This window comes from Macaca thibetana, chromosome 14, assembly GCF_024542745.1.
Source record: "Macaca thibetana thibetana isolate TM-01 chromosome 14, ASM2454274v1, whole genome shotgun sequence".
NCBI lineage: Eukaryota > Metazoa > Chordata > Mammalia > Primates > Cercopithecidae > Macaca > Macaca thibetana.
The window spans coordinates 28672185-28698538 of NC_065591.1; the positions used below are offsets into that span (position 1 = coordinate 28672185).

Genomic DNA, 26354 nt, shown 5'->3' on the forward strand with positions numbered 1-26354 from the left:
TCATTGATGAAAACTCTTCAGTGGCTTCCCATCTTCCATGAGAAAAAAAAAAATCCAAATGCCTCGTTATGGCAAGATATGACTCTGTAGGCCATCCTTCCCTTCTACGCACACCCCTGGTACTTACTCTCTATCAATGCTGGAAATCCTCCACCTGAAAAGTCCATCTTCCTGGTTAATAACTATCATCTTTCAAGATTTAGTTGTTCTCTGTAAAGCCTTTGGTTTAAAAAGTGTGGAATACTCAACCCTCTATCCAAACCATCACTTTTCATAGCACCTATCAACTTATAAACATTTATGTATATGCCAGATCTTCAAATAGAGAAGCTATTTGAAAATAGGCTTCTTAAAAGAAAGTTTCTTTCTCAGTTGCATGTTCGTAACAGAAGGCATAGAGTCTCGTACATTATAGTTGCTCAATGAATGTTCATTGAATTAAATTAAGTTCCATCTATAAGGACTGAAACTTATTCACTTCTGCAGCTATTGTCTTACTATCTTTCTGATTCTTTAATACATGAAAGAGGAGCTGTGGAAATAAATTATGTGTTCTAAATATCTTGATCAATTAAAATATCTCACAGAACTTGGAAATCAAAAGTACAGCAAAATTCACAGAAGGTGATGAGCTCTTAGGTTATATTTATTCTCCTTTCTGGTGAAAAGAGTTCACACAGGATTAGAATAGATATCATGGTAAATTTTGATAGAATAGACAGCCGTTGCAATACACAGTGACAAGAATTCCACATTACTTACATGCCACAAAATTCCACTCTAGCATAGAATATTGCTTTTTGGCTTGGACTTCACCATAGATGATAACACATTTTCCAAACCTAATTCTGTCAAGAAACATCTAACATTGCACACTTACTTCTAAGAAAACCAATTCCTCACCCTGTCTCCAGATATCAATCCAAAAAAATGTGTGTATTCACTTAAATCACAATTTGTGAGAATAGAAAAGAAAAGTTATCAATACTACTCCTTTTAAGAGGATGGTTAAGAATAAAAATCTCCTGAATCCATGGCTCAATTCCTCTCCCAGTAGGCTTATTCAGGGTATACATCAGTCAGCATTTATTGAAAATCCAAGATGGACATTAAATATTATGAGACCTGCAAAAGAAATATAAAACATAAGCCTCACCTTTAGTGAATTTATACTCCCACTATAGAATGGGGAAAAGTGGCAGGACAAGAGAGTTGTGGACAATAAAATAATAGACTCAAATTTGAAACTGTGTAGTCCAGGCTGTCCGTGCAATAACAGTTCATTTTTTTCTTTAACGTGGGATATACTGGGAAAATTAAGAAATTGGGCTAAAATATTTCCAAGTTTCCTTTGTTTTCTTTAGACCTGCTGAAGGGATGTCGTGATCAAGATAACTGGAAATGTAGAAAAGACTATTTGAAATGCTATGCAAAATGTATAGTGATAACTTAAAAGAGGCAGGGTTTGTGTGTTTGCAAAAGACGGCTAAATCATCAATTTTCAATTATGAAAAAGTTTCAGTTTCTTGAGGAAAAGATGAAAAAATGTCTATGTGAGATTAGGTATTTATTTAGACCTGGATCAGACCTCAGTATAAAAATAATTTACAGGTCTTGGCCTCCAAGTAAGTTGGTATGTATTTTGCGATGGTACAAATACGTTGTCATCATCAAAAAGAAGAAAAAGATTATATAAAGGCCAAAAGGGGGAAAAAAGAAAATTTCCAAAGAAAGAAGGAAAAAAGTCAGGGAAAGAAACACTGACTTCATGAAAAAAAAAATGAGGCTACCAAGGACAGAGAACCTTCCTTCATCTCCTCCTGCCTAGAGTTGGGCACAGTCATCTAAAGAAGTGAGACAAGTGAATCAGTAGGCAGGTATCATTGAGGAGAAAAAAAATGCTTGAAATTGCTACCCCATCATTTAGCTTCGTTTGCATAACCCTTCTCAAACTTGGATCAATTCCCTCATACTTTATATCTTCCAAAAGTATTTCACTCGTGCCCCACTGCTGTTGTGGTGTGGATTGTCTCATTGGCCCGCCTCAAACTCTTCAGTGGTTTTTTCCTTTGCACTTGTGATAGCACTCAAGTCCATTGGGTCCTGCATTATGAAACCTCTGCCTGATTCTCCAGAGCAGCTCCTCCTTCAGGTGGCTCCTGAACATTTATCTTCCTTCAGTTCTTAAACACTGACAATTGCTCTCCCATCACAGAGTCTTTCCACAGACTAACTTTACTCCAGGTCTCTCACTCCAGGTAACCTACCTGACCTCATCCACTCATTTTCCCAGTCTCCACTAAAAAGTTCCTTCTTCCTAGATGCTTTCTCTGATACCGCAGGTTAAATTCTATTGTCCTATTGTACTTCATACTGCACCTATGATGCTCTGATCACATTTAGTGTTTTTCCTTCATGACACCTACTAGAGTGTGTGGCAGTGCATTTAGAGTCCTATTGTTGATTTGAAGTCTATCTCTCCCCAGCTGTTTGTGAGCAGAAACCGTCTATGTTCTTCACCACTGTATCTCCTCTGCCAAGCCCACATTGCCCACAAAAGGCATCCTACAAATATGTATTTAATATATAGGCTGAAGTAACTAGAAAGGGTGAGAAGGATGCAGACTTTACCTGGGTCTTAAAAGGTAAGAAGGTGCTACATTCTGAAAGGTAGAGGTAGCATTCAAATATTCAAATGTTTAAAAACCCAGGTCCGGAGGCCTCCAGCAGTGCTGTGAGTTACTTGCTGGATTGTGGAGTGATCCCCAGTTCCTGAAAGATAGAGTAGGGCTGTGAGAGTAGCAAAAGAGCACTTGGGTCTTGGGCCACAGGCTATTTACCTACAAATACAAACATATTTCAATATTTTTAAAAAATGGTATAGCTGTAGAGAGACAGCCAGACTGAATCTCAGCCCTGACTGGAAGGGAGCTAGGAAACGTCCAGCTAAGGTGGGTCTATGGTACTTAAAAATGTGTGGATGTGGCTCTGCCATTTTCTAGCTGAGGTAAGCTTCAGTTATTTCAAGTGTAACATGGAGAAAATAGGAGTATCCACTTCAAAAAGATCAAATAAGAAAATTTATGCAAAGTGGTTAGCACACAAAAAAGTTTGGTAAATGATAGCTATTATTACTATTATTTATTATTATTATTATTATTATTATTAAAAGCACTGACTAAAAGCACTCAGACTGTAGCCAGTTCTGCCGTTTTCTGAGTGACACTGGAAAAGTCAACAACTCTGACCAAAATTTTGAGCATATAAGTGATGCTGTTCGGATGTTTGTTCCTCCAAATCTCACCTTGAAATGTAATCCCCAGTGTTGGAAGTAGAACCTGGTGAAAGGTGATTGGATCCCGGCAACAGATCCCTCACGAATGGCTTGGTGCTCTCCTCATGATAATGAGCAAGTTCTTGCTCTAAAAGTTCATGCAAGATCTGATTGTTTAAAGTGTGGAGCACCTTACTCCCACCCCTTGCTCCCACTTTCAGTATGTGACACCAGTGTCATGCTTTCTGTACAACCTGTAGAACTGTGAGCCAAATAAACCTCTTTTCTTTATAAATTATCAAGTCTCAGATGTTTCTTTATAGCAATGCAAGAATGGCCCCATACAGAAAATTGGTAACAAGGAGTAGGACATTGCTATAAAGATACCTGAAAATGTGGAAGTGGCTTTGGAACCGGGTAACAGGCGGAGGTTAAAATTGGAAGAGCCTGGAGGGTTCAGAAGAAGATAGGAAAATGAGGGAAAGTTTGTAACTTATTAGAGACTGGTTAAATGGTTATGATCAAAATGCTGAGAGAGATATGGATAGTGAAGGGTAGGCTAATGAGGTCTCAGAGGGAAATGAGGAAGCTACTGGGAACTGGAGTAAAGGTCACCTGTGTTATTCCTTAGCAAAGAGCTTGGCTGCATTGTGTTCACATCCTAGAGATCAGTGAAGGTTGAACTTAAGGGTGATGACTTAGGGTATCTAGTAGAAGAAATTTCTATGCACCAAAGTATTTAAGATGTAGCCTGGCTGCTTATAACAGCCTAAGATCAAATACAGGTGCAAAGGAATGACTTAAATTTGGAATTTATATTTAAAATGATAGCAGAATGTAAAAGTTTGGAAAATTTGAAGCTTGACTTTGTGATAAAGGAGGAATTCAAGCAGCTACAGAGCAACCACTGGCTACAGAGATTAGCATGACTAAAAGAAAGCCAAGTGCTACTATCCCAGACAAAGGGAAGGTCTTGAAGGCATTTCAGAGATCTTTGAGGCAACCACTCCCATCACAGGCCCAGGGCCTAGGAGGAAAGAATGGTTTTAGGGGCCAATCCCAGGGCCCTGCTACCTTGCACAGCCTTGGGACACTGCTCTCTGCATTCAGGCCACTCAGCTCCAGCTTTGGCTCAAAGGGCCCCAGATACAGTTCAGGCTGCAGCTCCAGAGGGCACAACCATAAGCCTTGGCAGCTTCCACATGGTTTTAAGCCTGCAGGTGCTCAGAATGCAGGAGAGAAGAAGGCTTGGCAGCTTCGCCCTAGATTTCAGAGGATGTATGAGAAAACCTGGGTTTTCTATGGGTGAGCACTTGCAGAGAGCCTCTACTAGGAAAATGCAGAGGGGAAATGTGGAGCTGGAACCCCCATACAAAGTCCCTACCAGGTTATTGCCTAGTGGAGCTGTGGGATGGGACCACCACCCTCTAACCCCAAGAGTGGTATGGCTACCTGCAACTTGCAACCTCAGCAGGGAAAAGCTGCAGTCACTCAACTCCAACTCTTGAGAGCAGCGATGGGGGCTGCACCTTGCGCAGCCATAGGGCTGGAGCTGCCCAAGGCATTGGAAGCCCACCGCTTGCAGCAACATGCCTTGGATGTGGGACATGGTGTCAACAGACATTATTTTGGAGCTTTAAGGTTTAATGTCTGCCCTTCTCGGTTTTGTGTGGGGCCTATTACCCCTTTCTTTTGGCCAATTTCTACTTTTTGGAATGAGAATGTCAGTCCAATGCCTCTACCACCATTGTATCTTGGAAGTCAATAACTTGATTTTTATTTTACAGGATCAGGAAGAAATTCGCCTTGAGTCTCCAATGATGAGACTCTAGACTTAGGACTTTTGGACTTTTAAGTTGATACTTGGAATGAGTAAAGACTTTGGGGTAATGTTGGGAGGGGATGATTGTATTTTGCAAAGTGAGGAGAACATGAGATTTGGAAGGCCAGGGGCAGAATGCTATGTTTTGGATATTTGTCCCCTCCAATTCGCATGTTGAAATGTAACCCCAATGTTGGAGGTCAGGACTGATGGGAGGTGATTGGATTATGGAGGCAGATCCCTTACAGATGGTTTGGTGCTATTCTCACGATGATGAGCAAGTTCTTGCTCAGCAAGTTTACATGAGATCTGGTTGTGTAAAAGTGTGTGGCACCTCCCCACCCTTGTTCCCATTCTCGCTGTGTGACGCTCCTGCTCTCCTTTCCCTTTGTGCCATGATTGTAGCTTTCTGTGGCCTCACCAGAAGGTGAATTAGATGCTAGTGCCATACTTACTGCAAAACTGTGAACCAATGAAACCTCTTTTCTTTATAAACTACCCAGTCTCAGGTATTTATTTATAGTAATGCCAAGAGTGACCTAATATAATAAGTATGTGAATTTTCTGGAGAATAAGTCTGTATTTTCACTATTCCCAAAAAAGTTAAAAAACAAATAAAAAGATTTACCATTTATCCTATGTATCTGGGGGGAAAAATTGTCTCATCTCCATTAGGATAAATTTTTCACATAATCATTATTCAATTGTCCTTTAATCCAAAGACCACCAAATTTATTCTGTATTTCTCTCAAAGTAAATGATGTTAATTTTTAAATGCTGCACTCAATATTATTATTAATATTTGAAGAGAAATTACAAAACACACTATTTTCAAATCTTAAACTTTTATTTCAAATATTCAAATGTAAAATTGCTGACAATAACCGTAATATTAATGAATGGAAATACTAAAATATAAAAATAAGTATTGAAACTCATATTTCTTTTTATTTAAAAACATTTGACATGGAAATACAGGTCCCCTGCATCAAGTAAATCCATTGCATCCTGGTACCTGAATTTTCTCTGAAATAGAAAAAATAAAAATAACAAAAGGCTCTTGGAAACCATTAAACAAAATGTAAGGTTATTTGTAAGAAAATAAACTGAAGTGCAATTCTACAAAACAAAAAATATTGCCAAAAATGATCTCTGAGGTATATTTATGTAGATTACTAGTTAAAATCAGAAAATGTAAAATGGGTACAAAGTATCTACTCTTACTTAAAATCTTTTAACATGAAAAGAATACACCATCTGTCATACAATCACTGAAGACACACACATATCTGCAATCAAAAACCACCTGCATCCAAATGATGGTTTATTCGGCCCAACTACCACTGGCGCTTACATATCCTGCCTCTTATCTGTGTGGAATTTGAATTGTTTTATGTAATGCAAGACCCACACTCTCAACCGAAGCAATCTTTATCTTCAATCTATATCTTGTGGGAAAAAAAAAATTTGAGGCAAAACTAAATTCCAGTTCACCTGGAAGAAAAAGACATCTTTTTCTCCTCCTCTTGCTTCTCAGTGCATGTTTATTAATCTAAAGGCTCCTTTTGACCTCACCGACCAATCATCAATTTTCATCAGCCATTATCACTGGTCCCTGCAATGCACCTGAGTGACTTGACATGAAAACTTGTAGAATCAGGTTTCACAGGAGAAAAATACATTGCACTTCCGAGGTCCCAGTATATACTTCACACACACACACACAAATGCTCCATTCAGTGTGGTGAATTTCCCTGGAGTATGTAATTGCACTTGCAATAGGCATTGTTAAAAATAAAACTGTAGTATAAAACTAGGGTCTAGCATATTGCAATCTCAACAATAAGGGCAAAAAAACATAGGCAGCGTTTCTACATATTGAAATTCCTGCAGCCAGATGTTCCCAGGGTTTATCAAAATGTGATCTGATTAAGGGATTATTGGAAAGGTTGTGCTATAAATCATGCTCTTAGTCATATGCATTCAAAATAGCTCCTACGGTGTTAGAAAAGGATAATTTAATATGGGAAAGTATTTACAGTGCCACCAATAGAGTAAAAGAGTAGAAAAGGGTAAAAAAAAATCTATAAACCAGCACTACCATACTTCAGGGAATAGGATAATTATGTGAATTTAGCCGTTTATTAGTGTAGAGACATGGTGGAAGGATTAAGCAGTATGAAGGGAAAGGGTGGCTTAGTAGCCCATTCATTTCCAAAAAAAACAAAACCAAGAGTTTTCAAAAATGTTAAAATATGCATATGTTTTTGACAACTAAAGTAGAAGTGACTTTGATATTCTGCATATAAAAAGCAAGGAAAACTGCTGTATTTGTTAATGAAAGATACTGAGTTGAATTCCTGCAGAAGCACCAAATGCATACCATTTAGGATAATGTCACTGATGCACTTTTGACAACTAAATTATCAAGCTCTTTGATATACTGTGTATGAAGAGTAGCAATTATGGCCAATAAAATCAAAGGAAGAAAAAAACTAATTAACACTAACATATCATTATGACTCACTAGCATATAAAATTCCATGCCTGCTCTACATTGCCAGCAACCGGCAAATCCCAAATTCCTAAGGATGCAGATAATAGTTGCCAAATAACTGGAGCCACAAGAGGATTAGGGTGCTCTTTGGAGCTTTTGCGTTGCTTTCTTCTAGCAAAAGGGCCAGAGCACACAAATGACTTAAAAACTTGCTTACTCCTGCCCCATAAAAATGTAATCCCAAGGTCATGTGCTACAGTGATTAGTTGTGAATCCTAAACAAATTCTGATATTACCTTATAAACATAGTGATTAATTTGTGGTGGAAAGAAGAAGGGCTTGGGAGACAAAAGGGCTGTGTTCAATTTCCAAGCCAAGTATTTATTACCCCTAAATAACTTTCAGCAAATCATTTAAACCTCCATCAAATGGAGATAATAACAACACCTACTCCTCAGAATTGTTGTAAGGAAAAATGAGTGTGAAAACATTCCTCAAAAAAAGCACTGTGTAAATGTTAACTCTTCTGCTGTACTGCATTTGGACTCCATCTAAACTTAGCAGATGGAAAAATACAAGGTTATCCTGCTACACAATTCTGAATCCACTGAAAGTAAACTGATCATTATAGAAAGAATAATACATTGCAGAGGAGAGGACTCTATGAAACCTAGATTTAGAAAAATTGATTCAGGTTTCATTTGGAGAAAGTCTGGCAAAATGTTTCAGTAAGACATGAAATATATTTTTAGACATCAAGCTAACCTATATTCTTATAAGCTTCTGTGGCTTTAAGATTGTATGCAGAAGCTCTAAATTTGGAAACTCTAAATTACCTGAAATTAAAAAGCAAAAATAAAGAATCACACTCTGATAGCTACGTAAATATATATTATTGAAAGATTTAATAACTAACTGTAGCTAGCAGGTGTATTCTAAATTCATTATTAAAAAATCTGTGACAGCAGATGACCTCCTAAACTCTGAAGGTTACAATAGATACATAATTTAAACATAAAAAGGACTGATTTTCTCAAAATTGTCCTGATGTAAAGTAATTCTGCATAAATATAACAAATGGTAAATGCATTGAGAGCACTTTGTAAAGGTCATTGTGCTGTACAAATATAAGATATTATTAGAAAAATTTAAAAAGCTCTTTTGAATCTTATAGAACAAGCCAAGATATGTAAAATTTTAAAAATGAAGAATTATTCAAAAATGAAATAGAAGGCACTTATCATATCTCAATACAAAATATAATAAATCAAGGGGGAAAAATGAAAACCACAGGACCAATTTCTTTCCTGGCCTCGCGGGCTGTTCTTTGATAACCTTGGCTTTGATTTCCACGACAGTTCCCCAGCACACACAGATCTTTGTTTACTCTCGTCCCCTGCAGTTACTCCTGTTATGAGTTATTGAGCTTTCAGATAACTAATTTTTCCTGTTGCTTTTCGGAACTCACTAAAAGGCTCAAGCAACCAGCTCATCAGTTTCCATTCCTGACTTGAGAGCGTCTGTAGCATCTCACTCCAACCTACCACCTCTTGGGTGGTGAAGCCCCGTACACAGCAGTAAAGGGTGCTAGGAGAAGCCCTCAATGCAACCCAGAGAGAAACTCAATTGCAAAAACCAACTCATAAGTGATTGCCCTACTTAAAATTCCATTGAATCTTGGCTTTCCAAAGAGTCCTCTATGCCTAATGGGTCCCCTAAGCTTGCCTGAGAGTCCATGTTAAACCCAGAGGTTTTTAATGCATTATGAGCATTCATAAACTTCTGGAGGTATTTGGAGGTGTACAGCCAGTGGTGTTTCAGGACGTCTTCCATCTCATAGCATTTGGACTGCCTGGCATTCATTTTCCGGAAGCGTCTAAACAGTTTGTTACCAGACTCATTTCCCTCACTTGCCCATGCCCCAATGGAGCCATCCCTCTCAATAATTTCAGGAACATGTGCCAGGGTTTTGTGAAAATAATTGGTGATTTTTCCCTCATACCTATACTTGAACTTGGTAGAAAGGAGCTCAGCAAAACGCTGTGAATTGAAACTGTACTGGCAGAGGGATTCTGGGCACTCTTTAGCAGGGCATGATGACCGCCACACCGGTTTCATCTTCAGGTAAAGATCCATCAGCTCCCTCAGAGCCTCGTGCCTCTCCTCCGAAGGAATTAACTCACAAACTGCATCCACAGTCTCTTTGGTCATGAGCTTCCTGGCAAAGTTGCCATTCATCCTCATGATTGGTTTGAGGTTCATCTTCTTCCGGAGATGCTTGTCCAGTGTGGCCTGCCACCTTTTCCTTTCCTCTTTGGAAGCGTTGGGATTCTTATACACCTCCCCTATCTCTAGCTGGAAGATCTTGTAGAACTCAGCTGCATTGCCAATGTCACAGTGGAGTGCGTCTATGGAAGGGACTGTCTCAATGAAAGGTTTGGCTGAGACCCCTTTCACCCGATCCCGCAGTTCTTCCACAGACTCATGGTAAGGATTGGAACGCCAGACCTCATAACGTTCCAGGTTCTCAGCATGGCTTCTGGTTATAGAGTGGAAGACAAGATTTTGAGAGGCTTCCAGACGGGTGGCATCACAAAGAGTACAAATGTAGACTGAGCCAGAAGCCTCAAGGCCTTCCACTTCCCGCACGAGTTTTTCATCATATCCGGTACCCCTGAAGATAAACTTGAAAGTCCGTAGAATGCCTCCCAGCTCAAGCATTAATTCACTGCTCTTCATGGCCTCCCTCTCAGCAATGAGAGGGCTCAGGATGGCAGTCAGTGTCTCGTGGTCAGACTCATCTGCCAGCATAAGGCACAATGGCTTGCAACACAGTTCAGAGTTAGGTTTGGCTTCCTCAAATACTTTCACATTCTGAGAGCTGTGGGCGATAGTAATTTTCATGATTGTGAATGAAAAACGGACTGCCTTTTCTGGAACTACTGGCCCACTCCCGTGCTTCTCACTCACATCTCCCATTCCATCACAAGACTCCTTCACCACCACTGTGAAGGGGCCATTCAGGTAATCATCAAGGTCTTGGGATCTCATGCCTTCCAAGATGTCTTCTTCCATGTCCATCAAAGCAGACACCAAAGCTGAATCATAGCGGAACCTCTTGGCAATGGTGTCCACTGGGTAATCATCCACAGAGGATGATAGTCCAGACAGCCCATCAATAATGCCAACATCAGTGCTGGAAGACACATTCTTCAGAGGTGGCTGCCACTCAAAGTGGTGGTAGCCCGGCAGAAGTACCTTCTCAGCATTCCGAAGGGCATGCAAAGGCTGAAAAATCTGTCTCCCTGTGATGGCTTTCACAGTCCTGTACATCTTGTGGTACTGACTGCAGCTGAGGAAGGTGTTGACACGGATGGCCAAGCAAACAGCTGGCTGCAGGCCAGAGCCCTTTCCCTGCATGATGGCCTCCAGCTCGTCGGCTTGCCTGTGCTCATTCCTCGCCCTCAGAGCCAGCAGGAACAAGGTCATGCACACCGACTTCACATCTCCACCTTCTTCTTTGTCAGCAAAGGCTTTGACTTGCAGCTTGAGCTCCCTCAGCCGGTGCTTCTGAGCTCTCCGAGTCAGCGACAGAAGATGTTGGCGGGGCCGGCCCCCTTTATTAATGTGCACAAAATTCTCTTTTGATTCCTTGTGACTTGAGATGTGGTGATTATATTTTTCCAAACTGACCTCCTGATTGCACTCTTTTGCTGGACATTTCACCATCAGGGAATTCAAGATGCTCAGAAAGGACTTCACTGGACTCTCCAGGTCAGTAGGGAAGCATGGATATCGGCAAGAGGGACAATAGCTGCCCATGACTTTGAGGCATCTGAGAATGCAGACCCGGCAATAGACATGCTTACAGTTGGTCTCCACAGGGTCGGCCAGAATGTGTTCACAGATCTGGCAGGAGATGGATTTCACGAAGTGCTCCGGGAAGTCCACTGCAAGCAGCTTGGTACTAAGATGTATCTTACTGCAGTTGGCGATCTTCTTCATGACATCCTTGCTGCTGGTCCTTGCCTGAGCTCTTCTCTTGCGCTGACGGGCTTGTCTTGCTTGGTCAAGCACAGTTTTGAGTTTTTTGCTGAGCTGCAAGTTTGGCTGAAGACTCTTCCTCTTGAGTCCCCGACGGGCAGTGTTGCAGATGTCACAGGATGGTGTGTGGGGGTGCCACTCCACGGTCACATTCCTCGGGAAGTAAACCTCACAAGGGGCACTGCTAAACTTCCTGTGCATGATGCTCCAGCAGTTATGGCAGAACTCAGTGGGGTGGATCGAGTCAACATCTGCCTTCACATCAATCCGGAAAACCTTGGTAATGAGGTCTGGCCAGGAAGTAGCTCTCTTTTCCTTCTTTCGTAAAAGGCCTAGGGTTTTACCATCCACAGGACCATGAACTGGATATCTCCTGTTGTGCTCATCAGTTTTAAAAGAATTCCCACAGATGCGGCAGAGATGTCGAAGGTTGGCTTGATGGATGGCTTTAACTCTTGCTTTCCCAGTGTCATGAAATTTCTTTGAAAACTTAGGATGGGCTTTTAACACTGGCTGATTTGGGACTGGCTTCTGACCATCAGCCTTGTCCAGGACTGCTGGAGATTGCTCCAGAGAGGGCTTCCCCTCAAAGGAATCCTTCTTTTCCCTTTGAGCTTCTTCAGGTGTCTTTTCAAAGGATCTCACCCGGAACAGCTTAAATTTCCATTCTGAAAATTTAATATATGGGTGCTGAATTTCATCTGGGGCAGAACTGAGTCCCAAGGTGGGTGGGAAAGAGGACGCCATGCTGGCTGAGGTACCTGAGAACAATGAAAACAAGTCATATTAAGACCAATATCAATATCCCACTGGTGTATCTTATAAGTAATAAAAATAAACACATTCAATTATTTATTCATGTATTCCAAAAGATATGTATTAAATCTTCTATCTTAATATATCATGTTAGGTGCTGATCACAGAGTTATTTCCTGTTCTGACAGTGTTTACGGTTACTTATACCTGTTACACACATATAAATGTTTAGATATATACATGTAAAGTTTTATTCCCTTCCACAAACACCTTAAGGTCTTTGAGGACAGAATCTTTGATTTATCTTTGTCTCCCCAAGGGTCCTAGTATACATTAGGTGCTCAATAGTTATTTGTTCAGTAAATGTAAAGATGAATTGGCTACTAACACTAAAGAAAAGTAGTATTTTCCACATTGTATTAGCCTCATTGCACTAGCTGGACAATATTTTCCAGCTTTTTAAAGCAGTCTTCCGGGAGGTTGGTTGTTTATTTCTTCCAAATGGGTCATAAAAGGATGATAAAGCTGCAAACTCAAAGAAACTAATTATTCACTACTTGAAAGGATGAAGTGAATTTTGAGCTTTATGAGTGCAAACTAATAATAAGTATCATGGATAGTAATTATGCTTACAATTTTAATTAGTGAATGCTGTTGTAAATTATAAGGCTGCGTCTACATTAGAAACAAAAACCACAGAACTCTAAACCTGCAACAAACCAGAGTGTACATAAACTGAGATTCTGAGGGACTTTTAAGATGAAAAATTCACATGGTTTCAGATAAAACTCACACAGGTCATCCTGAAAGTCATTGTCGGTCGATGGTCATTAGCACTATAGTTTGTAACATAATAAGAAGAGGTGGGAGTATTGTTTCTCTTCTGTTAAAAAAACATTTTGGCAATTGCATATGCTAGGAAACCCTACTGATTTCAGTTGTAGTGCACAGATCTCTAGCGATGCAGAAAAAAAGTCTAACAATGCCATGTGAGGTGTACTCTTTTGACCCAATTAGACCAATCTTTCCCAAATTACTTAGTACATAATTGCAAAAAGAGCAACTATATTTTCAATCCATCATCCCATCCACCTATCTCAAATTTGCCTGGGTTAACTCTTTCGACCCACCAGTTATGTAAAGTAACATATGTTTTCCCCTCAATTGATCAACTAACAAAATCGATGAGAATTTTTATAGTCACATAGTTATGGAGACAAATTCTCAGATGAACACACTTTCAACAGGGGTGGGATTAGGGGGTACAGAGGGGCAAGGGCTAACTCTGACACCTGCTACCAAAGACTCTTTTCAAGTCCCTGCTTTACTGAAGTTTGTTCCATCTTACAAGCATTACGCATCAGAAATTGGTGTTTTGGGGCACGGGTGCAGTGGCTCATGCCTGGAATCCCAACACTTTGGGAGGCCAAGGCGGTCAGTGTGAGACCAGCCTGGCAAATGTGGTGAAACTTCATCTCTACTAAAAATACAAAAAACAATTAGCCGGGCATGGTGGCAGGCACCTGTAATTCCAGCTACTCAGGAGGCTGAGGCAGGAGAATCGCCTGAACCCGGGAGGCAGAGGTTGCAGTGAGCCAAGATCCCACTACTGCACCCCAGCCTGGACAACAGAGCAAGACTCTGTCTCAAAAAAAAGAAATGGGTGTTTTTCATAAAAATTAAAAGCAAATTTCTGAGACTTGATTAACAGAGAAATCCTATTAGATTGTTACCTATGCAGGACTATGCAAGAGTTAAAACAATACACAGCCATTTCAAATGTCTCATTAACCTCAAAAATTATTTCAACTGCAGCCCAACGAACACCTCAAAATTGCTTATAGTTCCATTCTGCTTCCTAATTATCTTCTGTGGCAGGTGCTAGGTCTTTCCCTGTGGTTTCCCTGCCTCTTAGGTTGAACTCAACCCCAAATACCTTCTCATTCCTTTAGCATTTTACTTCCCAGACTATTCTTAAATCACTTGCTCTCTGGTATTCCAAGATAATATTATGAGTAATTCTTTTTAAAATGCATGACCGTCTCTAGAGCTCATCAAGTTTAATACTGACTTTCAAATTGAGTAAGTCAATCATAAGGCATGGTGGTAGGATCCCTGGAAGTATCTCACTTCCCTACACATTTCTCCCTTGACTCCCACTGACCTGAATTACTATATCAAAATCTACCAAACTACATTTACTTAAATACTCCTGTGGAAGGCAACCAAAGCAAAAATGGACAAATGGGATTGCATCAAGTTAAAAGCTTTTGCACAGCAAAGTAAACAATCCACAAAATGAAGACAAAATCCGCATGATGGGAGAAAATATTTGTAAGCTATGCATCTGACAAGAGATTAATAACCAGAATATATAAGGAGCTCAAACAACTCTACAGGAAACAAACTAATAATCCAATTTTTAAACGGGCAAAATATCTGAATAGACATTTCTCAAAGGAAGACATACAAATGGCAAACAGGTATATGAAAAGGTGCTCAACATCACTGATCATCAGAGAAATGCAAATCAAAACTACAATGAGGTGTCATCTCGCCCCAGTTAAAATCGATTTTATCCAAATGACAAGCAATAATAGGAATGTAAATTAGTACAGCCACTATGAAGAATAGTACGGAAGTCCTCAAAAAAACTAAAGATAGAATTATTACATGATCCAGCAGTCCTACCACTGGGTGTTTATCCAAAGGAAATCAAATCAGTATGTTCAGAGACATCTACACTCTTGTGTTTATTACTGCACTATTTTTTATCCTTACTTGTGATTTTTACTCCCTAAAATAGACATGTATTACTTTTGGTAGAAAATATAACTTTTAAGAACTAGGTTTAGATTAGATATTTTTTATCTATTCAATTAGCAAAGATTAAAACTACTTATATGGTTCAGCATTAATGAAGGCATGGAGAAATTAAGATATCTCCATACATTCTTGGGAGGAGTATAAACTGGTATCAAATGCCTACTAGACAATTTAGCAATGTCTTTAAAATTTTTAAATATATTATCTTTGGTGCAATAAATCTCCTTTTGGGAAGTTATCCAATAGAAACATTTCCACAGGAATACAACAATATTTATATAAAGACAGAGAGATTTGTTTCAAAAACTGTTACTTTGAAAAAGCAGGAAACAATATAAATAATTACCCAAAGGGCATTATTAAATAAACTATGGTCCAGACATACAGTGGAAAACCATGCAGAAAATTTAATTTTCTGTATGCATTGATGCATATGTGCAATTTCTGTATGCATCAGTGACATGGAAAGATGCTCACATGAAAAAGCAGAGAATAGAATGACAATAGCAAGTATAGTAGGATTCTGTTTGTGTATAATGTTTGTATTTGTACATATATGAAATCACAGAAATTCTGAAAGGATATGCACTAAAATCTTAACAGTGTTTAATTTCTGAAAAAAATAGAATTGGCATTGATAAGAGGGCCTCTTGCACTTTTTATTTTATTCATTTTTGTATCATTTGAATTATTCAAAACAAGCAAGTACTATTTTTATTAACTTTGTGATACATTTATTCTGGATAAAACTGTTTTAAAGACTAGATTTATATGTGCTTATAGTCACTTTTCCATATTTTCTTCTAAATTTCCCCCAGAAAAGCTTAAGATCTGGCTAATTTCAAATCTGACCACCACCCTTAGCTTCTCATTCTTTTCAGATAGACATGTAGAAAGCAGGCTAAAATATGGACCTGCAGACAGAATGAAGTTAGGATTGTGAAGGAGTTATCTTGGACTCAGATTTTGACACTCAGAAACCTTGCAAATGCTTGATCTCCTCTCTTCTAACAAAAGATCTCAGCAGTAGACCAGCCTCAGGATCTCAAAGGCTGAGTGGTTGGTGCTGGCTCAGCCCTGTCCCCACCGTGCACTGCCATCTCAGCATTGCCATCTGACATCAGAGCTGCAGGGGTGCCTCCCTCCACACAGCACAGATTTATTTCGACAAACTAGTTTGGGGTGGCTTGGACAGTGCAGGAACAGTAGTTTCTGGTGACTGATATCATTAGTTCAGGAGGCCAGGACACAGCAGCAGCAGCAGCCCCCATTTCCATCCCAGCTGCCCACCCTACACACACACATACACCCCATTACTTGGCCCACAATCTTCCCTCCTAATGTCTTCAACTTAGTCTGTACACAATTTTCAAGTAATACCTGTGTGCTCAAGTGTGACCTCTCATTATCACACCTGTTCCACTTATTCATTTACTCTGCAAATACCATCGTCTGTCTTTTGTCAAACATCACACAACAAAAATGTGACAAAATACAAAGGGTTTTTATAAGTCTCAAGTATCCACAAAATAGCACTATGATCCTTGCTCTTCCTTCAGACAACCTCTTGCATAAACCACTTCAGAAAGTGAAATTTATCATCACAATCCCTGGCCAGGAATCCTGACTCAAGAACAAAACCTCAAAGCAGGGTCTCTACCATGGCAATTCTCTAAATTAATACAAATCAGAATCATGAGTGAACTTGTTTTTAAAAAGAAATGCAGATCATCAGGTCCTAAAGAGTCTGGCTGTTAGGGAAGGAATCCAGGAATTGCATTTTTAAACATTCAGTGATTCTAAAATGAGTGGATATTTCGAGAAACATTGGTCTCCTACTTAGGCCAATCTAGTTCAGGAAATGCCTGGTAATACTTGTTCATACCTGGGAAACCACACATTTCCTCCCATCCTAGAACTTGCATTCCTGACTATTTTTCTTGCCTGAACTAACAGTATTTATTTCCAAGAGTCTCACACGTTACCTTCTGCTGATTTGTACACATTCATTCAAGAAGCATTCCTTAAACCCTTCTTCTGACAATAGCATTCATTTATAGTAATTCAGATATTTTGCATCTTTCTATGAACCTTCAGTGGCCCTAAACTGGGCCCTCAGTGGCCCTAAACTTGTCCTCTTATACCTTTTTTATTTTCATATGTTAAAAAAAAATTGATGTAGCTTTGCTCATTCCATCCCCTCATCACCTGGAAGGAAAGAAAGCTCAAGCACTTCTAGTTAGAAACATAAAAATGTAATAAATATTTTGGCTCAAGGCATGAAAAGTATGAGTGTTACCTTGCACAGCAGGCTGCCTGGCCAAAGTGTTGAGATGTCTGCAACTTGATTGATATTACTCAATACCAAAGAGAAGGCAAAGTGTGTTCTCTGCTCTCTCCTTGCTCTCGTTTCTCAGAACATGCTGCTGAGCTGTTTATCAGCTTCCACTGTCCTTCCCAGCCTCCCCCACCATGGAGGGCTAACCACAAATGATGACAGCCAATCACAAGCCAGGAGACCCCAGCTCCAGCTGCCACCTGGCTCTTTAGGAAGCTTAGCTCAGAGGAGGCCTGAGTGTAGAATGATGTGCGAGTTTGCTGGCGCACTGGCTGCCAGTTGCCTCCCTGAGAATGTTTGGGTTGGAAATGGTCTTATCAGTCAGTATAAGCCCCAGCTTATGCCAGGGTTCTATATCTCTGTGCCTCAGTTCCACATCTGTAAAAAGGAAATGCTAGTAGTGTGTACCTCAAAGAGTCAATAAGGTTATACGATGAGAGTTGTTACAGGAAAATACTTGAAACGATGTCTGCCTCTTTGTGAATGTTCATCAGATATTAACAACACTATGGGGTTTTTTTATTATTATCTTGAAATGGTATCCAAACAATCTCAGAACCTTTCAACCTGGTCAAATCTTGCTGAGGAAGGTTGATGCTCCTTGCAACTACTCTAAGTTTGAACATTACTCGAGTATGGAAGTCAACAGACCTGGATTTAAATCTTGACTTAGGCCTTTGATTCATTGCTTAGACTTTATGAACCTCAATCTCATCACCCGCAACCTAAGATTAATAATATTAGTCCCCATTACTGAGAGCAATGGGCCAGGCTTCTAAGTGTTTTATGTGTCATTTAATTTTCACAACAATCTTACGCATTTGATAGTATTATCTCTAAAAAGAAGTGACAAAAGTTCAGAGCAATGGAGTGACTTGCCCATGGTCACACAGCCACTACTTAGTGAAGGTGAGGTGGAATTCCAAAGCTCATGTTCTTAATCACTCCATTATGCCATGAAAGGAGAATAATGAAAGCCACTTTGTAGTAATAGTCTAAGGAAAACTCAAGAATGAATAGGTATATACACACCTCTGTCTGTTTCAAAACCCCTTTATAATTCTCAGACCAGCTTTATCCTCAAAGTCTTTCTGTGTTCAGCTAATAAGTGAGAGATTCCTTGCTTGTCTGATTCTCAGAAAAAAACTGTCAAGGAGGCAGGTGCAAGGATTTCACTGGTCTGTGCTGCCCTCATTAGACGCTCTTCTTACATCTCCCACTCTTTTGCATCTGGACCTGTCTAACCACACAACAGACCTGGGGCCACAGCTTCTGCTCACTAAAGACAAGGCAGAAGCCACTGCAGTAACATTGGGGGAGAGGGGAAACTGGTCTGTGGCTTCTAGGTGCTTCAGTGTGTTTTTCCCTAAGGATATGCAGCCTTACCTGAGGGTCATATTTAAGGCAACATGGCGAGAAAAGGCAGCTGAGAGCTAAGAATTTCCTGAAGACAGTGTTCATGTTCAACAGAACCATCAAGAAGCAAGCTTTGTGGCCCTGGGCCCTCCTTATACAATGAGGTCAAGTAGAGAGGAGTCATAACATGACTTACATGCAAGAGGGTGTCCTTCCCACCCATCCTCCTGCTCCTTAAAATCTTGCATCTCCAATGGACTTAAAGAAAGAAAAAGAAAAGGTCAGATGTTCATGCTTCCCCTGAAGGAAAGAGCAAAACAATAATATCTCACAGTATTAGAACAAAGCACCAAGTTCAAGGATCAGGCTTCAGTTCTGTAGGTTCACTGGGAAGTTACGTGAAACTAAGGTGACAAAATGCACCGGTTTGTTTTGGACTTTCCTTGGTTTAGAATCAAGAGTCTAAAGTGAACAGAGTTGGTAGGTTGCCCATAACCTCCAAACCAGAGTTAGAAAATTTCTCTGAGCTGAAAAATGTACAGATGGAATCCTTTTCGATTTTTCTTGAAAAAGTAAGCTGGTCAAATGGACTCATCAAAGAACGGTGGGGGTGTGAGGTTCAGACCAGATAATGGAGGAGCTTTCTCTCTCTCTCTTTCTCTCTTTTTAAAAATCATATTTAACATACTGTATTGCTGAATTTTTCATCAGCTATATATACTTTTATAATTAGGAAAAATCACAATATTTACAAATAAAGTACTCAATGAATTTTAAATGAGACATAACAAAATATTGGGTGCATATGAAGATACAGTTTTCTAAATGCTTTGTTTGATAAAAGTCTGGATTTGTATACATCACCAGTATTTCCATGTTTCTCCCAATTTCTCCCATCCATGTTGAAATCAAGGCACTTGTCTCCTGCTGAGAAGTGAGACCTCCCTTGGATCACCTGGAAAAAAACAAGTTAAACGATGCCCCATTGTCCCCCTGCCTGGACACTAACATTTTATTCACTGTCTTTATTTCAAATCTTTTCCACGTGACAAGAAAACCTTGACTTGCATCACAAAATAGCAAAGTCAGAGCTGCCTAGGATGCATGTTGTTCTAAGCAAATTAAAAATAAAACACAGCCGACATGTATTGGCCAATTGTTGCAACAGACAAAGAATGAAAAGGGTGAACTAGAGCCTGGACAATTTGGTGCCAAGTTCCAGCCTTGAGTACAGACCTCCCAGACTAGTGATTAGCTGTTGTTAGTCCTGGAAGTGCCGACAGGCCCTTCACTGGCCCTGCTCCTCCAGGCAATGTGCTCCCTGCATCCCTGCTTTCACCTGCCTCTCCATCCAAGCCCCAATCCCCCTTAGCAGGTTGCCTACACTTACTCCCCTTGGCTCCCAAAGGCCCTTTTAAGTAACCTTTTCAAATTCAATTTCTTCCCAGACAGCAATGAGTTCCAATTGCTGATAACAATCAAAATCTACTCCTGCAGCCATGGTCTGAGTGTGTGAACGCTGCATTTTGAGCTCTTATCATAATTCAGCAGATGCTGTTTACGGACATTGAGATTACATACATAAGCATGTATCTATACATCTCTAACTAGCGAAACTCTTGTCTTCTATCATCACCAATTTGAAAGCCAGAACTAGAAGGGAACTTAGAGGTTACTTGTCCCAATGTATGTGTTTTATTTATTCCTGAAGGGCAAAGTGTTCCTGTTCAATGTCACAGAAGGGAATTAGTAGCAGAAATAGCATTACAAATCTGATCTCCCAGCTCCCAGGACAACGTTCTTTCCACTACACTGAAAAGGGAACATCCCTCCCTAACCTGCCCAAGATGTATCTTAGATGGTAAAGAAACTCAAGCTGGCAATGGAGCAGAACCTTAACAGGTCGTAGCTAGATCAGAGCCCTGGGTGAGCATGCAAACTCACCACCCTGCACTGGTGGTGGAGAGAGAGCATCTCTACACACTCATTTCTCCCCCTTTCTCTGTCTTAAAATTGTTTTCTAATTAACTCAATGTGAATTACCCCTGTTAGTAAAATTTCTAATGCGTTATTAATTGCTCTAAACATCAACTGCAGCTCACTCTCCATGCTTTCAGGAGTGCTTCTGCGGGCTTTCTGATTGTAGCTATGCTGTTTTCTAAGCAGCTAGTGCCACCCTGTGGGCAAAGAAAAGACCATATTCTTGACTACCAGAAAAAGCCATGAGGAAAAGTCTCAGAAGTTGTTGAATCCATGAACAGGTTAAGAATGAATTATGTGTTTGTTTCTCTTCTCTTCCCTCTTCCCCTTATCCCAACCTCTATTCTCCCTACCCCCACTTTCACCATCACTTACCTTTGTAGAAATCCCCCACAATTCCTATAGACTGGGAAACAGAGCCAAAAGCTTAAAAGGTCAAAGTTACTTGCACAAGACCCCACACTTCATTAACTCCAGTCTTCCATAAAGGTCAAGAGACAACATAGAACTCCATTCTCATTGTCTTGCTAATCCTGACCAGTCCCAGAAAACATGTTATAAATACCTTCTCCCTATTCCTCAAACAAGAGAAGACGTGAGGACCATGTCTTATTTCATAAGTTGAACAGTTAGTGCTTCTGGAGAGAGAGAGAAAAGGAGCATCGTTTTCTGATTATTTTTACACAAAATCTGCTTTTAAATTGACTATGTTTCTCAAAAAAAATAGTTTCTGATTTACCATGTGATTTAAATGTTTGTCTTGTTATACATTTTTCTTGGAACATTCTTTTCACTCAAAGAATGCATTTCCAAAAAATCCCACTTTGCCATTATCATTATAGAAAAAAAGTCTTCCTTTCCACATGTGAGAATGGCTAACAGGAGTCGTTACATAAATTTAAAGACCCATCTGAATTAAATATAAAATAATTAAATAAATTTTTGTAAAGACCCAGCTGAATTCTAGTGATTCTTGTCTATAAATCAGTTTCAAAAAGTAACTTTGCTATGTAGCAAATAAGAGGAGACTAGTTGAGCTGTGCTGTGGTTGAGATTTGCAGTCCTTTATGCTGCTATCAAAAGGGATTTGCCTTTATTATTCTCAGTCCTCCCTCCACCTTTCCAATCTCTCCAGTGACCTCTCCAAAAAGTGATCCAATCACCAACATAAAAACCTATGATTGTCCTTCATTAGCATGTGTCATGTGTATTATCAGGAAAAAAAAAATGTTCTCAGCAACATGGCAAGACAATGTGAATAGTCCTCAGGCCTCCGAAGCCTCTTTGTAACTCCTCTGTTGCTCATGGGCCATACTGTCATGTAGAGACTGTGTGTAAGATACCAGGAGTCAATTCTAGGTGCAGTGACCTTTTGGCCACCTAGGTTCATAACCCCCTGTCTCCATAAAAGCTATCTATCTTGATAATAAGAATAATAATATGGTATATAGTTACAATAATTTGTGGTTGCTGTCTGTTGACCTGAAGGCAGGTGTTAGAGGTGGAACTGTTTCATCTCAAAATTTATATATTAAAGCCCTAACCCCTAGTACTTCAGCATGTGACTGTATCTGGAGATAGGGCCTTGTACTAGTTAGGATTCTCCAGAAGAACAGAACTATGAGAAAGAGAGAGAGAGAGATTTTTACAGGAATTGGCTTACACAATTTTGGAGTTCGAGAAGTCCGGCAATCTGCTGTCTTCAAGCTGGAGACCCAGGAAAACCAGTAATGTAATTCAGTCCAAGCCCAAGGTCCTAAGAGCCAGAAGCATGGATGTCTGAGGACAGGAGAAGATGGACGTCCCAGCTCAGACAGCGCAAATTAGTCCTTCCTCCACTTTTTTGTTCTATCTGGGCCTTAATCACATTAGGTGATGCCCATCCACATTGGTGAGGGTGGATCTTCTTTACTCAGTCTACTGACTTAAATGCTAATCTCTTCCAGAAATATGAACACAGACATACCCAGAATCATTTTAGTAGCTCTATGGGTATCCCTTCGCCCAGTCAAGTTTACACATAAGATTAACCATCACAAGCTTTAAAAGGGGTGATTAAGATGGGGTCATTAGAGTGGGTTGTAATCCAATCTTACTGGTATCCTTATGAGAAAAGGAAATTTGGACATACACACAGAGACACCAGAAGTGTGTGTGTACAAAGGAATGACCAGGTGAAGACACAGTAAGAAGGCAGCTGTCTGCAAGTCAAGGACAGAAGCCTCCCAAGAAATCACACCTGCTTTATGGAAATTGGATCACACAATTATGGAGATTGAGATGTCCCACAATCTGATACCTTCAAGCTGGAGAACCAGGAAAACCACTGGTATAAATCAATAGATCAAACTTTGATCTTCTACTTCAATCCTCCATACTGTGAAAATATACTTTTGTTGTTGTTTAAGCTACCCAGTCCATGGTATTGTGTTATGGTAGCCCAAGCCAATTAGCAGAGTGGGGATCAAGTCTCTCATCTTGGGCATTTCCTTCATCCACCCACCCAAGGAGGAAGAAGAAGAGGTCAAATTGGAAGATACTCATTGGGCTTCATTCTTAACGAGCAAGTATGATTATCATGACCATTATTATAAATCTAATGTTGAGCTGTGGTGTGGGGTACTGGTTAAAAACCCAGGCATTGGAGTGCCATAACATTGGTTTAAATTCTGGCCCCATCTCTTGCAACTTGTGTGATTTGGGGCACATTTCTTAACCTCTCTGACTCCATTTTCTCATTTGAAGATGAGGATAATAATATGAAGCTGGTAATGTTCTTGGCAGAATTAAGTGAGTTAAAATATTTGAGGTGCTTCGCACACTGTTAAATACAATGTTATCTTGAAAACTCACAATCCTCCTCAAAAACCCACTTCTCTTACAGTCTTTCCCAGCTTGCTTAATGGCAACTCTACATTTCAAGGCAAACTCTTAGAATTATCTTTCATTTATCTCTTCCTCTAAATCCTCATGCCCAATCAGTCAATAAATTCTAATCTTGTTAAAACTATAAGTCAAATCACTTTACTTCTCTAATCAAAACCCTCCTATGGTTCCCCATCATGGTTAGAATAAAAGTGAAAGGCCTCTCAAGGGTCAACAGGGAACATGACTTTCCCTTCCTTTTCCATCTCTTTTCCCACTTACCCGCAGCCACAGTAGCCTCCTTGCTGATCCTCAAAATGTCCAGATATGCTGACATTGGCTATTCTCTCTGCTTAAAATATTACTTTAGACACATTAGGCACTGCTTTATAGTCGGAGTCTTCAGAAAAACAGAGCCAGTAAAATAGAGAGAGATGAGGAATTGGCTCACACAATTATGGAGGCTATCACACTCTGCCATCCACAAGCTAGAGGGGAAAGTCAGTGTTATAGTTTCAGTACCAATCCAAAAGTCTGAGGACCAGGAGCACCAATGGTTCAAGTCTTAGCCCAAGGCCAGGAAAATAATAATGTCCCAGATCCAGCAAGGTAGAAAGAGGAAAAAAATTTCCATCAGGTAGAAAGAGGAAAAGAATTCACTCTTCCTCCTCCTTTTTGTTCTATTTGGTTCTTCCATGAATTGCATGATGCCTGCCTTATAGGGGAGAGCAATCTGCTTTACTCAGTCAACCAGTTCAAATGCTAATATCATTCAGAAAAACACTAACAGACACACTCAGGAATAATGTTTAGCCAAATATCTCTGCACTCTGTGATCCAGCCGTATTAACATACACACAAAAAATGAATGAACAAACCTGGAGTAATTGGTAGGGCAGAAAGAGCTAATGAGATTGTGAATCAAGAGTGATGAGATTGGAATCAAAGGCTGAAGAGTAGCTCATCCAAAGACCTCCCAGATCATCCTCAGTTCCCTCTGTGGAATTCTGGGGAAAAGGAAGCTGTAGGAGACCATGCTCACCCGTCTGCCTACAAGGCCTGGAGAACCAGGCACCTTGTACAGTGTGGTAAGGAAGGTGTAAAGAAGCCCCAAGAAAATCCATCTTTTCCTCCCTCAGCCCCACATTGTGCTCCAAGTAGATGAGCCATTTGGACTGCATCACCAGAAGGCCCTCAACCTCCAGCTTCCAGTTTAATCCAGCCATTGGGCAACACCATAAATACGTGAGTAAGGCAGGAGGAAGACAGTATAATTGTGCCTCAGGAAGGCACATGGGAGATGTTGTCAACAAGATGGCTGCCTAGAAGTGTCAAAGCTCACCTCCTCCACAAAGAAGGACCAAAACAACAAACAAATAACTACACTTTGAGTGTCTAAGGCAGAACACTGGAATTCAGTAAGGAAGTGATGAAGCCCTCTGAATCATGGAGACTCAAGATGGCAGTATAAAGAAGGAAATGAAGCACCCAGCCAAGATCAGCTCAGCGCCAAGAGGGATTCCCTATAGTGGGGAAAAGGGGGAAAGGTAATCAGGAGATCCCTAGCAGTCCTCATTTCCACTGCAGATGCCTGAAATCCTAGCTACAAAAGACCCTCACAGTCCCTAAGCCCAGTATACAAAAGCTACCTGGAGTTTACACAGCTCCATTGCTCCACAGTAGGAAATCATGCTGGGTTCTCCACTCCTCAGGAACCAAGCTGCTATGGAACTGCATCATGCTGAGAACAGAGCCACCAATAAAGTGAATCCTGTTTTGGAAGCCAGTGTCCTGGCATCTCCACCTACCTGGAGCTCTGCCGTCATTCCACCACGATCAGGCAAAAGACTTCAAAGCCAGGGTTCAAGACTCTATCTTGATTCAGTGGTTCAGCTGTAAACCTTGCACCTAAGCCCACACAGTGACATGCACCCCAAGAAACAGGTGGTCTAGAATAGGAAATAAACTTCCCCCAAGACCAGGGGCACTGCCGTGCATACCCCCATTGCCCAAGGACTGATCACCCAATGCTTGCCACCACTGGCAATACTGTACTGAAGAACTGCAGAGCTGCTATGCCCAACACATGCCCTACCAAGGCCTGAGAACCAGTCCACCTGTCATTCCCCAACCCCAGCAAAGCCACATCACTGTCTCTACAAACACCACTGATATTGATTACAGTCAAAGAAATCACATGGATACTACACTACTGCAGCCACTCAGAACCAAATCCAAACCACTTTACCCAATCAACACTATAGGACAGACTCACAGGAAAAAGTCTTTCTCTACAAAAGCTAGTCCATAAAATTGGAAGAGGCAACTGCTCCAGCAGATTCACAGATGCTAACAAAGGAACACAAGAAACATGAAAAAGCAGGGAAATATAACACCTCCAAAGGAGTTCTCCTATAACAGACCCTAAAGAAGCAACTCTATGAAATGCCTGAAAAGGAATTCAAAATAATGAGTATAAGAAAACTCAGCAAGATTCAAGCAAATACAGATAGACAATACAGAAAAACAATTTATGATCTTAATGAGAAATTCAGCAAAAAGGCACCGAGAAAAGACTGATGACATCATTTAAACT

General features: G+C 40.3%; 2 protein-coding genes across 29 annotated transcripts in view; one reads left to right on the plus strand and one right to left on the minus strand.

Annotated features, from left to right (window-relative positions):
* Positions 1 to 26354, plus strand: part of COMMD9 (COMM domain containing 9) — a 1186740-nt gene that overhangs the window by 880649 nt on the left and 279737 nt on the right. The window contains exon 1 of one of the 28 annotated variants that reach the window (XM_050759504.1): positions 5744 to 5747. The exons of the other annotated variants lie outside the window; for them this stretch is intronic. The gene's annotated coding sequence lies outside the window, so the exon portion shown is untranslated. Of the gene's footprint in view, positions 1 to 5743; positions 5748 to 26354 lie in introns of those variants that run through there. 28 annotated transcript variants of the gene reach the window in all.
* RAG1 (recombination activating 1) lies at positions 5930 to 17675 on the minus strand. The gene is made up of 2 exons (XM_050759433.1): positions 17519 to 17675; positions 5930 to 12398 (listed from the first exon to the last, which is right to left on the minus strand). Exon 2 carries the CDS (start codon positions 12382 to 12384, stop codon positions 9253 to 9255), a length of 3132 nt encoding a protein of 1043 aa, XP_050615390.1. The 5' UTR covers positions 12385 to 12398; positions 17519 to 17675; the 3' UTR covers positions 5930 to 9252.

Excerpts from the sequence above, each read along its gene's own strand:
- RAG1 (XM_050759433.1), bottom strand. The coding sequence starts at position 12,384 with ATGGCGTCCTCTTTCCCACCCACCTTGGGACTCAGTTCTGCCCCAGAT.